Source organism: Leucoraja erinacea, chromosome 7, assembly GCF_028641065.1.
Source record: "Leucoraja erinacea ecotype New England chromosome 7, Leri_hhj_1, whole genome shotgun sequence".
Classification (NCBI taxonomy): domain Eukaryota; kingdom Metazoa; phylum Chordata; class Chondrichthyes; order Rajiformes; family Rajidae; genus Leucoraja; species Leucoraja erinaceus.
This window is the reverse complement of record NC_073383.1, coordinates 32,659,861-32,675,519: the sequence shown is the minus strand read 5'-3', so window position 1 is coordinate 32,675,519 and position 15,659 is coordinate 32,659,861. Positions and strand designations below refer to the sequence as shown.

The following is a 15,659-nucleotide window of genomic DNA, read 5'->3' as shown; positions in this document are numbered from 1 at the left end:
TCAGTTTCAATGATATATATTTTTCTTCCCAGCAGGTTGTAACATTAATCAATATGCCACTCTTGAAAATATAAGCTGTGCCCACCTGCATGACGAAAACAGCATTTGAGGTAACAGCTACTTCCTAAAGTAAAACACAATGCACTGGAGGAACTCTTCATCAGCCTGAAAAAGAGTCCCAACCCGTAACATCGTCTGTCTATTTCCTACCCAGATGCTGCCTGACCAGTTGAGTTCCTCCAGCAATTTATAATGGAACCAGAGCGCTAACTGTAATGCAAAGGTTAAGAACATAGATTGGTACAGCACAGGGACACACAATTAGGCCGATAATCTGCCGTACCTTATCTGCTGGTCCATAATTAATCCATATCCCTCCACTTCCTGTATATTCATATGCCTGTCCAAAAGTCTCTTAAATAGAGCATATTGACTGGTTGCATCTCGGCCTGGTTCAGCAACTCGAACGCCCAGGAAGGAAGGAGATCTACCTAGAGTGGTCGACACTTTCCAGTACATCACAAATATTGATCTCCCCACCATCAAGTAGATGAAGTGGATGTGGAGAGGATGTTTCCACTAGTGGGAGAGTCTAGGACTAGTCATAGCCACAGAATTAAAGGACGTCCTTTTATGAAGGAGATGAAGAGGAATTTCTTAGTCAGAGGGTGATGAACCAGTAGAATTCTTTGCTACAGAAGGCTGTGGAGCCAGTCAGTGGATATTTTTAAGGCAGAGAAAGGTAGATTCTTGATTAGTACAGGTGTCAGAGGTTATGGGGAGAAGGCAGGAGAATGGGGTTAGAAAGGAGAGATAGATCAGCCATTATTGAACGGTGGGGTAGACTTGATGAGCTGAATGGCCTAATTCTACTCCTATCACTTATGATCTTGTGAAATTGTGCATCAACATGCACCAAGTGCCCCATGCACAGAAGCAATCATCCTTGTGAATGGTCAAAGACTTTCAGTAGAGTCATAGAGCACAAAACATGCCCAACTCCCCCAGGCCAATCAAGATGACCCATCAGCACTTGTCCCACCTGCCTGCATTTGGCCCATATTCCTCTAAACATTTCCTGTCTATGTACCTGTCCAAATGTCTTTGAAATGTTGTTAAAGTACCTGCCTCAATTACCTTCTCTGGCAGCTCATTCCATATTCCAACCACCTTGGTTCACAAGTTCTCTGATCTTTCTCACGGTCAGTCAACAACAGGGTATTAGCTATCAGGAGAGGTTGGACAGACTTGGATTGTTTTCTCGGGAATGTCTGATGTTGAGGGGAGTCTTCTGACTTTTGTGATGCACATTCAAAGTCTATAACTTTTCCACTATCCTGAAGGCTCGCCAAGAGTAGAACCGAATACACTTCAATCTCAGGCTCTACTTGAAGGTTGCTGCTCCATCATCAAGATGCATCACAGCTCCCTCCAAGACCACAAGATATTGCAGAGAATTGTGGACGCATGCCAGACCATCACGCAAACAACCTCCCCTCCATTGATTCCATCTATACTTCACGCTGCCTCGGCAAGGCCACCAGCATAATCAAGGACCAGTCTTACCCCAGTCACTCCCTAATCTCCCCTCTCCCATCAGGCAACAGGTACAGATGTGTGAAAAAGCACACCTCCAGATTAAAATACAGTTTTTTTCACCAGCTGTTGTTAGGCAACTGAACCATCCCCTCACCAATAATAGAACAGTCCTGACCTCCCATCTACCTTATTGGAGATCCGTGGACTATCTCTAATTGGATTTTACTGAACTTTACCTTGCACTAAACATTATTCCCTTTATCCTGTATCTATACCCTGTGGACGGCTTGATTGTAATTACTGACTGGATAGCACGCAACAAAAAAGCTTTTCTCTGTACCTCGACATTAATAAACTAACCTAACCTAGCAATGCTCCATATACATAGGTCAACAATTCCCAAATCCATGACTTATACCTGCCTTGGACAATGGTAATCTTCAAGTTTTCCTCTAAGTTAATGGTTACCCTAAATTTGAATAAAATGATAAATGACCAGGATTAAGAAAAAATATTGGAAGGTATAAAGTTGCACCGTCCACTCATATTTAGCTATTCATTCATCCACCATTCTTTAAACTTTAATACATTTCTAAAATGGAATACAGTAAAGTACATACTGAAAAGGAAACACGTTAGTATTTAATGACACTTATTCCTTTAAATTGTTTGCAATTATCTTTCCTCTCTTGCTGAAATACATGGACTGAAGGCAAATATTCGTCTTCACAGTTTACAATAAATACATTAACGTACTTACTTAAATTGCAATAACTATATCTTTTTTGAATCTTAGCTATTATTAAAACAGAGCATATCATTCATGCACCAAGTGTTAAGCGTGTTACTTCAAATGCTGGAAATGCTTATCTATCTATAGCAGGCTTCCCTTTATTTGATAAATTATATCACACATAACTAATTCACATCAAGTTATTTTCTGCATAAGATCTCAAGATATAGGAACAGAATTAGGCCATTTAGCCGATCAAGTCTGCTTTTGATCACGGCTGATCTATTTTTCCCTCTCAACTTTTGACGCCCTTACTAATCAAGAACATATTAATCACCACTATAATAATATCCAATGACTTAGCCTCCACCGCTGTAGTAATCAATTCCGCAGATTCACCATCCTCTGGCTAAAGAAATTCCTCCTCATCTCCATTCTAAACGTACGTTACTTTTATTCGGAGGCTGTGGTCTCTGGTCCTAGACCTTCCCACTAGTGGAAACATCCTCTCCACATCCACTCTGTCCAGGCCTTACACTATTCACTATGCAGTAGAAAAATAAAATGCACTTTACCTCTTTGCTTCCTTCCATGTCCGATTCACTGGTAAAGTCTTCTGTGTTTAGATTTTCAAAGTCTGATTCCCCCACAGCTATTGGCACGGTGACAGTCAGACTTGGATTGTGAATGAAGGACATGTTGTCACATTCATCAACATTGTATTTGCCCATACTACTGCCAATCCCACTGGTAGTGCAATTCCCATCTTTATGATAGTCCACTTCTTTGCTCAGTTCAACGGCCGTGTGGTCAGAGATGTAGATATCTTTCTTTTTCTGCAATTCATCGAGAGGTTTGATATCTTCTGTCACTTTAGTCTTGACGAAGACTCTCTGAAATAATTGCTGCACGTTTCGCTTCATGTAGTCCGCGCCCCTCTGTATCCTGCCCACGGCAATCTGCAAGTTATTCATCTCATTGTCATCATCAGAAGCCGCTAAATTATCGGCACTGAACGAGCTCAATAGCAAGGCCAAAAATAGATTCAATAACTGGAAATCAAGCAGAGGATAAATTAATCTTCTCATTGATTCCCTGCAACCATGTAGAAATATACAACAAAGTTCTTCCATTCTGAAGAAGGGACCCAACCAGAAACACGTGTGAAGAAAGGTCCTGACCCGAAACATTACCTATCCATCAACTCCAGAGATGCTGCCTGACCCACTGAGTTACTTCAGCATTTGTGTTTATCATTGGTATACACCAGAACCTGCAGTTCTCTTTTTATCATGTTGGAGTTCTTCCATTGTTCTTTCCGGCATCTCGTTTTAACAATCAATGTGCAACATTTATGTGAGTTGCTTCACTCGCGTGTGCATATTAACAGTAAGGAGATTTGATAATAAGAACATAGAACGTATAACAGTGTAACACAGGAACAGGTCCTTTGGCTCACAATGTCCGTGCTGAAAATGAAACCAAGTTAAACTAATCTCCTCTCCCTGCATGTGATCCAAATCCCTCCATATCCATGTACCTATCTAAAAGCCTCTTTAACACCACTATCGTATATGCCTCCACCACCACCCCTGGCAGCACATTCCAGGCACTCACCACGCTCCGTGTAAAATTAACTTCAACCGCACTTCTTCTCACCTTCAAGTAATACTCTCTGGTTTTTGACATTTCCACCATGGGAAAAAGGTTTGGACTGTTGACTGATTATGTCTCTCATAATTTAAAATACTTCTATCAAGTCTCACACACATCTGATGCTCCAGTAAAAACCCAAATTTGTCCAACCTCGCCAACAGCTAATACCCTCTAATCTAATTACATCCAAATAACCCAATCATTTGAAAACTGATTTTTGAAATACATTATCAGTCCATCATGTCATAGAGTCATAGAGCATGGAAATAGGCCCTTCGGTCCAACTTGCCCACATCAACCAACATGCCCCATCTACATTAGTCCCACTTGCCTGCATTTGACCCATATCCCTCTAAATCTATCCTATCCATTACCAAAATATTTTTTTTTAATTTGCAATAGTACTTACCTTAACTACCTCCTCCAGCAGCTCGTTCCATATACCCACCGACCTTTGTGTAAAAAAGTTACCCCTCAAGTGTCTATTAACTCTTCCCCCCTTCACGTTAAACCTACGTCCTCTGGTTCTTGATCACTACTCTGGGGAAGATACTCGGTGCATTTACCCGATCTGCTTCCCTCATGATTTTATATACCTATAAGATTAACCTTCATCCTCCTTTGCTCCAAGGAATAGAGTCCTAGCCTGTTCAATATATCCCAATATCTTAGGCCCTCGAATCCTGGCAATAGCCTTGTACATCTTCTCTGCACTCTTTCCAGCTTGACAACATATTTCCTATAATATGGTGTCCAGAACTGACCACAATACTCTAAATGTGGCCTCCAACATCTACCTTTAAATTTGATACTTTACCAAAAACCAAAGAAATAAAAGTGTTTAAAGATAGCGTTCCAACATACCACGAGGTTACCAATGACCATGACCATCATGAAGACAATGAGACACATTGACTGTCCGGCGACCTCCATACAGTCCCACATTGTCTCAATCCATTCTCCGCACAAGACTCGGAACACAATCAGAAAGGAATGAAAAAAGTCATTCATGTGCCAGCGCGGTAGTTTGCCGCGTCCCTCGATTTTACAGACATGCTCCTTGTAGCTTTTACCAAAGAGCTGCATGCCGACCACGGCGAAGATGAAGACTATGATGGCCAACACCAAGGTCAAGTTGCCCAGAGCGCCAACTGAGTTGCCAATGATCTTAATCAACATGTTCAGTGTCGGCCAAGACTTGGCCAGTTTAAAAACTCTGAGCTGAAAAACAAATCGGGAGAAAGTTAATCAAAACATAGCACAGTACAGCACCAGACAGGCACTTTGGCCCACAATGTCTGTGCCGATCATGATGCCAAGCTTAAATCTTATCTGCCTGCACATAATCCATATCCCTAAAATCCCTGTATATTTGTATGCCTATCCCAAGGAAAGGTCCCAACGCAAAACGTCATCCATCCTTTTTCTCCAGAGATGCTGCCCGACCCGCTGAGTAACTCCAGTATTCTGTGTCTATCTCTGCCTATCCAAAAGGATTGCGTTTGGATTGCTTATAAGGTTTACTTGTTTAATAATTTTGACATTTACTTGTTAAAATACTCTCTGTTTTTAATAAAATGCGCTTGGGCTACACTGCGGTGCAGCAGTGGAGTTGCAGCCTTACAGCGCCAGAGACCCAAGTTCGGTCCTGACCACGGGTGCTGTCTGTATGGAGTTTGTACGTTCTCCCTGTGACCACGTGAGTTTTTCCGGGTGCTCTGGTTTCCTCCCATATTCCAAAAATGTGTGGTTTTGTAGATTAATTGGCTTCTGTAAAATTGTCCTTAGTGTGTTGGATAGAACTAGTGTACGGGGTGATCGCTGGTCAGAGTGGATTCAGTGGGCCGAGGGGCCTGTTTCCGCATTGCATCTCTGAAGTCTAAAGTCTAAACAAACAAAGACATCCATTTTTTGTTAACTGTAATATTGATGCATTATATCGGGGATAATCGAAGTTCGAGAGACATTAAATATTTGTGATTACCAAGCGGAAAGATCGCAACACAGATAATCCTTCCACATTTGCAAGACCCAGTTCCATGAGGCTAAGGCTCACAATAATGCTGTCAAAAATATTCCATCCTTCTTGAAAGTAGTAATAAGGATCCAAGGCAACGATTTTGAAAATCATTTCGCCAGTGAAGATTCCAGTAAATACCTGGATAAAAGCAACAATGATTATTGTGTAATTTTCAATATTTCAAATAAAACACAATTATTATGTTATTGTTATACAAGATGTATAGGAAAGAACTGCAGATTCTGATTTAAATCGAAGGTAGACTCAAAAGGCTGGAGTAACTCAGCGGGTCAGGCAGCATCTCTGGAAAGAAGGAATGGGTGACGTTTCGGGTCGAGACCCTTCTTCAGTCTGAAACATCACCCATTCCTACTCTCCAAAGATGCTTCCTGACCCACTGAGTTACCCCAGCATTTTGTGTCCACTGTTGTACAAGGCATGGGTGGGGCCGCACTTGGTGTACGAGTCAACTAATTATTTTCCGGCAACTGGTGGTCCGACCTCTCCTTTAGTCCAGACAAACACCCACCCCTCCTCAGAGGTCCCCCTGAAAGTGTGGTGCCTAGGCCGGGTCTGACAGCCGATCTCGATATTATCGGGACTTTCTGTGAATTTCCGGTCGAATTTGCCCCCATGTGGCCAGGTCTCTGGAACTCAAACCTGGCCGGTGCTGGCAGATCCATTCCCATAGCCGACCTCCGAGGCCGACTTTGTGGGTCGGAATCTTTGGTACAACTTGTCCACGTCGACCAACATGCCCCATCTGCACTATTCTGCCTGCGTTTGGCCCCAAATCCCTTGAAAACCTTTCCTACCCATATTCCTGTCCAAATGTTCCTTAAACATTTTGATAAAACCTGCACCAAACACCTCCTTCGACAGCTCATTCCATACACCCGCCACCCATTGTGTAAAAATATTACCTTTTAGGTTCTTATTAAATTTTTCCCTTTCACCATAAATCTATGTCCTCTGGTTCTCGATTCCCCTACTCTGGGCAAAAGATTTGATCTGCCCGATCTAATCCTCTCACGATTTTATACACCTCTAAGATCACCCCTCATCCTCCTGCGCTCCAATGTATAAAGTCCCAGCCTAGCCTCTCCCTATAGCAATATCATTAGATAAAACAACAGTATCCCAGGCCTGATGCTTTGGATGGTGTGTAGGTTGTTATATGGAATGAAATGCAGATGCTGGTTTAAATCGAAGATAGACACAAAATTGATTTCGACCTGAAACGTGATCCATTCCTTCTGTGTCTATCTTCGCTTTGGAGAATGGATTGGAAGAATGTCTTTTTACTTATGCAGTACAACACATTGGTGTAAGGAAGCCAGAGAGATGAAACTAGATTCCAGCATGGACAAGGAAAAGGCGAATTTAATCTGATTTACATGTCTTTACATAGTTTATTAATTCCTCCTGTTTTAAACATTAGTGGACCTCTCATTCTGGCATTATCTTATTATCTCAGGACCTAGGACCAGCGGGCCGCAGCCTGTCAAGGGAAGCCTCCGCTGAACTCAGCCCTGCTCATTTCCAAACACCTGAGTAGGGGAGGGTCACAGAGAGCAAGAGGGTCCCGGTAGGGCGAAGCCGCCAAAAACATAGAGCGACTAATGTGATTCCAATTAGTGCTTTTATAACTTCGTCAGTGCCAGAAACGTGCCAACTCTTTTGCGTATTTTATGTATTGTATGCAAAAACAACAAATTTCACTGCACCTAGGTACATGTGACAATAAAGTATCATTGAATCATGTCCGTAGAGGGTTGAATGATGAAGGAAAGCTGGTCACAAGGAGTGATGATGCAGCTAGTGTGGATACATTGATGAGGTTCATAAACTCACAACACTGAAGGGAGTAGATTTTGAGTGGAATTAGCTGATGTGATTTACGCTCTAAATGAACAGTTGTGATTGTCTTCATAAAACAGTATAAAAATGTTGACTCCATTGTTGTAGTTGACGCGGGCTGAATATTGGATGGTGTGACATACAACATAGAACATAGAACAGTACAGCACAGGGAACAGGCCCCTCGGCTCACAATGTCTGTGTCAAACATGATGCCAAGATCATATTGTATCTGCCTGCTCATGATCCATATCCTCCATATCCATGTGCCCATTCAATAGTCTGTTAAATGCCAGTATCGCCACCCCTGGCAGCGTGTTCCAGGCACATAGAAAAGAAAAAGTTTTCTTTGAAAAAAACATCTTTGAAAAGGAATAAACTGCCAAGGAGGCATTAAATATATTCCAACACATAAAGTGCTGGAGGAACTCAGCGCATCTGGCAGCATCTGTGGAGGGAATAGACAGACACTGTTTCGGGTCAGGACCTTAGTTAGACTGATGGAGTAGGGCGGAAAAAGCAGGAAAAGAGATGTGGGGGTGGGACAAAGCCTGGTGAGTGATGGGTGGATACAGGCGAGGGGGGTAATTGGCAGATGGGTGGAGTAAGTGACAAAGGCTGGAGGTGAAGGAGACAAAAAGGATGTCAGAAAGGGTGAGAAGAGGAGGAGAGAAATGTCAAGCTGGAGGGAGGGATATGGATGGATGAGGATTGGAGATTGGGGGGCAGGAGGGAAGGGGAAAAAGGGGGATAAAGCGGAAATGGGGGATTCGAGGATGGGAGATGAATGTACTAAGATGGGGAAAGGGCAGGGCAGACTACGCCAGAGTTTTGCTGGAAAATTGTGGCTGTATTTCTATATTGGTTAACTTGGGACTGTTTCTGAAGAACATATGATCCTCAATTTTTTTTTTGTGCAACCTATAAGTTTTATATAAATATACAGAACAAAAGTTTAATTTATAACAGTGCCACTGCTTGACTTAATGCACCATTTAATGATTTAATGGTATTTGGCACTGCTGAAAAGTCTTAAAGCAAAACCAAAATACTCAAAACAAAAGCAGAAAGTGGCAGCCGGGGGGTGAGATTGGGGGAATATTAAGCATCTGCAGAGAGACTTTGATAAAATATCATAATGGATTTTGGTACTAAAATGGGCGACAGATACTGTACCAAACCAAGAGGTGAGAGAGTTTGATCATTATCTAGTCTAGGTGATATATTTTCACTGTATCTGGGTACACGTGACAATAATAAACTAAAACAAATCAAGCTGCTTTATATAATTCGTGTGTGCTTTAGTATAACTGTCTACACTTGTTCTGACTGCCTTACATTGATAACTAATTTAATATTCTACCAAATGAAGCCAATACCACAACCAACTTGACCCTGTGTGTACAAAATTATGAGAGGCACAGATAGGATAGATGGACAAAACCTCTTTCCCCAGGGTGGAAATATCCAACACCAGAGGGCATAGCTAGAAGGTGAGAAGAGCAAAGTTTAAAGGAGATGTGTGGGGGCAAATTTTTTTACATAGAGGGTGGTGGGTGCCTGGAATGCGCTGTCAGGGGTGGTGGTGGAGGTAAAAATGATAGTGGCTTTTAAGAAGCTTTTAGATAGGCACATGGAAGTGCTGGGAATGGAGGGATATGGATCATGTACAGGCAGATGAGATCAGTTCAGCCAGGCAGCATGTTCAGCACAGACATTGAGGGCTGAAGGTCCCATTCCTGTGCTGTACTGTCCATGCTCTCGCTTGGCAAGGAGCGCTGTGGGTCAAGTGAACACATACCAAGTTGCCATTGGAAAGCACATTTTCAAAGTTCTTGGTCATGGGGTAATGTTCCATCGCCATGAACAGGGTGTTGAGCACGATGCAGATAGTGATGGCCAGATCCACAAAGGGGTCCATCACAATCAAGTGGACAATCTCCTTCACTTTCAGCCAATGCGGATGGCAGTCCCAGATCAAGTAGTCGTTTGCAAACTTGTACAAACAGGGCGGACATTTCTGTCGCGATTCTTCCAGTTCTACAGCGAGGAAACAAAAGTACGGTTACAAAAAATATCAGTCAATTAATCAAACAGGCAGATCAGATAATGCCAACCAATGTTACAGTCCAGAAATCCACACACCATTTCAGTTTAGTTTATTGTCACGTGTACCAAAATACTGTGAAATACTTTTTTCTTGTTATTTGCTATCCAGTCAGCAGAACGACTATACATACATGATTACAAAAGAGAGACACAAAGCGATGGAGTAACTCAGCGGGTCAGACAGCATAATGTGACATTTCAGGTCTGGGTCTGTCCTCAGACCTGCTCAGTCTGAAGAAGGGTCCCAACCCAAATCGTCACCTGTCCATGTTCTTCAGAGATGCTGCTTCACCTGCTGAGCTACTTCTGCACTTTGTGTCTATCTTTGCTATAAAGCAGTGTCTGCAGTTCTTTGTTTCTATACATGGTTACAATAAAGCTGTCCACTCTGTACAGATACAGGTTAAAGGGTATTTAATCGGGGCGGCACAGTGGCACAGCAGTAGAGTTGCGGCCTTACAGCGCCAGAGACCCGGGTTAAATCCTGACTACAGGTGTTGTCTGTACGGAGTTTGCATGTTCTCCCCTGTCTAGGTTTACTCTGGGTGCTCAGGTTTCGTCCCTGGAACCGGGTTTGTAGGTTAATTGATTTCTGTAAATTGTCCCTAATGAGTAGGATAGAACTAGTGTCCGGGTGATCAATGGTCAGCACGGACGTGGTGGGCCGAAGGACCCGTTTCCACACTGTATCTCTAACCTAAAATAATTTGGCCTGTACAACTCTCCAGTAGAGATTATGCCTGAGATTCATTGCCACATCCAAGGTCAAACAGCTCTCTCTCCCATTTTCTATTCCACCCCCCCCCCCCCCCCCCCCCCCCCCGGATAGATTAGCCGTATCTGGGCTCCTGTCTCCACAGTACGTTATTAAACAGAGTTACTACCATCATCTCCTTTATTCATTATTCATCATAGGCACTGCCAGAATTAACTTGCTCTCTCGCAGCAAAGAATCGTGGATTAGTCAGATGTCAAGCTGGGAAGGGTGCAGAGAAGATTTACGAGGATGTTGCCAGGACTCGAGGGCCTGAGCTACAGGGAGAGAGGATGGGCAGGCTAGGACTCTACTCCTTGGAGCGCGGGAGGATAAGGGGTGATCTTATATACAAAATCATGAGAGGAATTGATCGGGTAAATGCACAGTCTCTTTGTAAGGAGATCGAGAACCAGAGGACACAGGTTTAAGGTGAGGGGGAGAAGATTTAATAGGAACCTGACTGGCAACATTTTCACACAAAGGGTGGTGGGTGTATGAGCCGGTGGAGGAGATAGTTGAAGCAGGTACTATTGCAATTTTTAAGAAACATTTAGACTGGTACATGTACAGGATAGGTTTAGAGGAATACGAGCCAAAGGCAGGCAGGTGGGACAAGTGTAGATGGGGCGTTGGTTAGTTTGGGCAAGTTGGGCCGGAGGGCCTGCTTCCACGCTGTATGACTATGACTAATGCTGAGAACTATGGCAGCCATTTCAAATGCAATGTAAATAGTTTTTTGTGCTGCTTGCACAACTGTTGTCCTAGTAATTGGTTTAAGTTGATTGTTGCTTATTAACAACTCTCTAGCACAAACTTGTGTCTTCCTGAGGATACCTCCAGGAACGCAGTACAATGAAAAGCTTTATTAATGCATGCTATTAAGTCAACAGAAAGACTATTTATGATTACAATCAAGCCACCCAGAGTGTACAGATCCAGGAAAAGGAAACAATGTTCAGTGCAAGATAAAGTCCAGTAAAGTCTGATTAAAGATAGTCCAAGGGTCTCCAATAAGGTAGATGGGAGATAGACACAAAAATCTGGAGTAACTCAGGGGGACAGGCAGCATCCCTGGAGGGAAGGAATGGGTGATGTTTCGGGTCGAGACCCTTCTTCAGATAGATGGGAGGTCAGGACCGCTCTCTAGCTGGTGATAGGATGGTTCAGTTACCTGGGAAGAAACTATCCCGAAATTCAGATGTGTGCGTTTTCATACTTCTTTACCTCTTGCCTGATGGGAGAGGGGAGAAGGGAGTGATTGGGGTGAAACTGGTCCTTGATTATGCTGGTGGCCTTGCTGAATCGAGGACACATCATGTTGCACACATTTGGATTTATCCCCAATACTTTCCTCTGTCCACAGAGGGAGTTGTGACATCAGGAAGTTGACCTTGTCCTCCTGAGAGAGACGGGCCATATCAGAAATCAATGTCAACACAAAGGGTCACACTGCATTGACTCTCTGTTGCTGCGAACACCCTCTTCAATCTAAACACAGCAGCATATCGACAACGCCCAGGTATGTTGAGAATTAAACTGGAAGGAGCTACCGTGAAACATTATAGCGGCAGATTTTCCTGTTTCAGTGCCCTGACACACTTGATCTACTCTGACAAAGTGTCTGGAGGGAAATCAGACCGCCAAAGATGCTCACCTGATTTTACATTCATCTTAATTAATGGAAAATAAATCAACAGTGATGTTAGTTCCTCCCCAGCTGATATCTTTTTTTTACGAAATGCAGTGATCCAATCGACCAAACATATAATTAGGAAACTCTCCATCATTTGCTTGTGTCCAATAGATCTGCTGTCTCCCAATGCAATTATTATGCAATGCTGAAGTACAATAAAAGCGTAGACCAACCTTCCATAGTATTTGTGAGAATGCTGGCCACACTTAAAGCTCTCTGCCTTGGAGTGGGTTCATCCAGAAAATCCATGGAATGTTGATTAGATCTAATCCTTCTCTTCTTATGATCTGCATCTGTGTGGGTGCCCTGGAAATCACACACATTCAATCATGCCATGTCAAATATATCAGTAGCAACAATGGAATAAAAGTTTGTGCCTTACAAACTTAGCCCACACCTCTCTTGCTTACATTTTAAGTTCGGTTTAGTTTAGATATACAGCATGGAAACAGGCCATTTGGCCCACTGAGTCCACGCAGACCAACGATCGCCCATATACTAGTTCTATTCCTACGCACTAGGGACAATTTAAGGAAGCCAATTAAAGTCAAACCTACACATCTTTAGGATGTAGGAGGAAACCTGAGCACCCAGAGGAAACCCAGGTGGTCACAGTGAGAATGTACAAACTCCGTACAGATACAGGGTCTCTGGCAGCATTTCTACCGCTGCACCTCTATGTCACCCTATACTTGGTCTGTGAAATATACTTATGAGTGGAAACCGGACTGGATATGATGCTGAGGCACTCTTGAAATCGTTGACCTCTCAGCAGCAGTTACAGTGGTGTACACTATAATTAATAGTTTTTTATTTTAAACTCAGGGAGGGGGAAAAGGGTGGTTCATAGTTGAAGGCAATGGTGAACAGGCCAGTTGATTTACCCAAATGAATGATGCATAGGGCGCCACAGTAGCGCAGCAGGTAAGGCTGCTGCCTCACATCACCAGAGACCCGGGTTCGATCCTGACCTTGGGTGCTGCCTGTGTGTGAAGTTTGCACTGTGACCGCGTGGGTTTCCTGCGGATGTTCCGGTTTCCTCCCATATCCCAAAGACGTGCGGGTTTGTAGGTTAATTGGCCTCTGTAAATTGCCCCTAGTGTGTACGGAGTGGAAGAGAAAGTGGGATAACATGGAACGGAGAGATTTGATGGTTGGCGTGAACTCAATGGGACGAAGGATCTGTTTCCATGCTGTAGCTTTAAACTAGATAACTGTTTTATTCAGACTACTGAAGCACTGCATGTTTTATAGTATTCAATAACTTCCTTTTGCATAAACTGTACATTTAACAAGTCTTAACACATTAAAAAAAATCCTTGTGGCATCTGATTGAAAAGTAAAGGGAAATTTTTCTTTTACATTTTTACACTTGATCACTGTTGCCCTGAGATTGCTGTGTCATTCCTGATTTACTAACACTGCTCATTATTTGCTGACATATTGTTAACATAGAGAGTCTGTAAGGACTTTATTAAAACACTTTAGTAACACAGTGAATCAGTGCTCACAGCGCCAGAGACCCGGGCTCGATCCTGACCTCTGGTGCTGTCAGTGTGGAGTAGAAAGTGGATTTGGTTATGCAACTATATTATAAAGTGGGATAACATAGCATCTTTGATTCACTCAGAGGGCATTTGGAACAAGCTGCCAGAGGAGGTAGTTGAGGTAGGGACTACTTACAACTTTTAAAATACTTTTGGACAGGTACATGGATAGGAACGGTTTAAAGGGATATGGGCCTAATGTGGGCAGGTGGGATTAATGTAGATGGAGCATCTTGATCAGCTTGGACAGGCTGGGCCAAATGACCAGGTTCCATGCTGTAAGACTCTATAACCTTTGTTTGGAAAAAAAACAAGCTTATGCTGGATCTAGTTTGAATAATAGATATAGATATAGATATGCCATTTATTGTCACTATACATGTACAGTGAAACTGAAAGCTGCTCGTACTCAGTGCATACATACAATTTTACACAAAAAACAAGAAACAGAAAAACAAAACAGAAGGGAGATGGGGGGGGGGGGGAATAGGTGCACAAATTCTACGGCGCTACATACATATATACAGATGGAAGTCCTGTTGGGCGGTGTAGTCAGTGCATGTGTGGATTTGAATTTATGGTAGATATAATTCTCGGGAAGCAGCTATTCCTGAGTCTGTTTGTCCTGGATTTGATGCACCTATAGCGCCTTCCAGAGGGCAGCAGGTCGAACAGTCCAAACGCAGGATGGGAGCTGTCTTTGGTGATCTTCTTTGCCCTGCTAAGGCAGCGGGAGGTGTAGATGTCCATCAGGGAGGGGAGAGGGCAACCAATGATCCTCTGCGCTGTCCTGGTTACCCTCTGAAGCCTCTCCCTGTCTGCCATGGTGCAGCTGCCATACCATGCTGTAATGCAGTATGTCAGCAGGCTCTCGATGGACGAGCGGTAGAAGGTCAGCAGCAGGTTAGAGTCCAGGTTGTGCTTCCTGAGGACCCTCAGGAAGTGCAGCCGCTGCTGAGCCTTCTTGATGACCGCTGTTGTGTTGTCCGTCCAGGAGATGTCAGCCGCGATATGGACGCCGAGAAACCGGAAGGTGTTGACCCTCTCCACACACTCGCCGTTAATGTGTAGGGGGACTAAGTCGGTGCTGTGCCTCCTGAAGTCGACAATGAGCTCTTTTGTTTTCCTGGTGTTCAGAGCCAGATTGTTTTCAGAGCACCAGGTTTGTCAACTTCAGGACTTCCTCTCTGTAGGCTGCCTCGTCTCCCTTTGAAATAAGTCCAACCACAGTAGTGTCGTCAGCAAATTTGACGATGCGGTTGTTGTTGTGGGCCGGACTACAGTCGTAGGTGTAGAGACAGTATAAGAGGGGGCTTAGCACACAGCCCTGTGGGGAACCGGTACTCAACCTGCGAGTGGAGGAGAGGTGGGGGCCAAGTCTCACAGTCTGGGGCCGGTTTGTGAGGAAATCCTTAATCCAGGCACATGTGACAGTGGGGAGGCCGAGAGTGACCAGTTTACCAATGAGGATGTCCGGGATGATTGTGTTAAAGGCTGAACTAAAATCCACAAAGAGCATCCGGACGTAGCTCTGCCCCTGCTCCAGATGGCTCAGCACAGAGTGGAGAGCTACGGTGATGGCGTCTTCTGTGGATCTGTTTTGGCGATAAGCGAATTGGTGGGGGTCGAAGTCTGGTGGTAGATAGTCCTTGATGTGCTGGAGGACCAATCTCTCGAAGCACTTCGTGATTACCAGAGTGAGGGCAACAGGACGGTAGTCATTAAGGCTGGTGATGGGAGACTTC

General features: G+C 43.7%; 1 protein-coding gene across 3 annotated transcripts in view; it reads right to left on the bottom strand.

Annotated features, from left to right (window-relative positions):
- LOC129698842 (sodium channel protein type 2 subunit alpha-like) overlaps positions 1-15,659 on the bottom strand; it is a 127,145-nt gene that overhangs the window by 54,506 nt on the left and 56,980 nt on the right. For all 3 annotated transcript variants that reach the window (XM_055638162.1, XM_055638161.1, XM_055638160.1), the window contains 5 exons: positions 12,541-12,673; positions 9,610-9,848; positions 5,913-6,086; positions 4,793-5,149; positions 2,848-3,324 (listed from right to left, as the gene is read on the bottom strand). In XM_055638162.1, the coding sequence (XP_055494137.1) occupies positions 2,848-3,324; positions 4,793-5,149; positions 5,913-6,086; positions 9,610-9,848; positions 12,541-12,673 (1,380 nt within the window). The remainder of the gene's footprint in view (positions 1-2,847; positions 3,325-4,792; positions 5,150-5,912; positions 6,087-9,609; positions 9,849-12,540; positions 12,674-15,659) is intronic.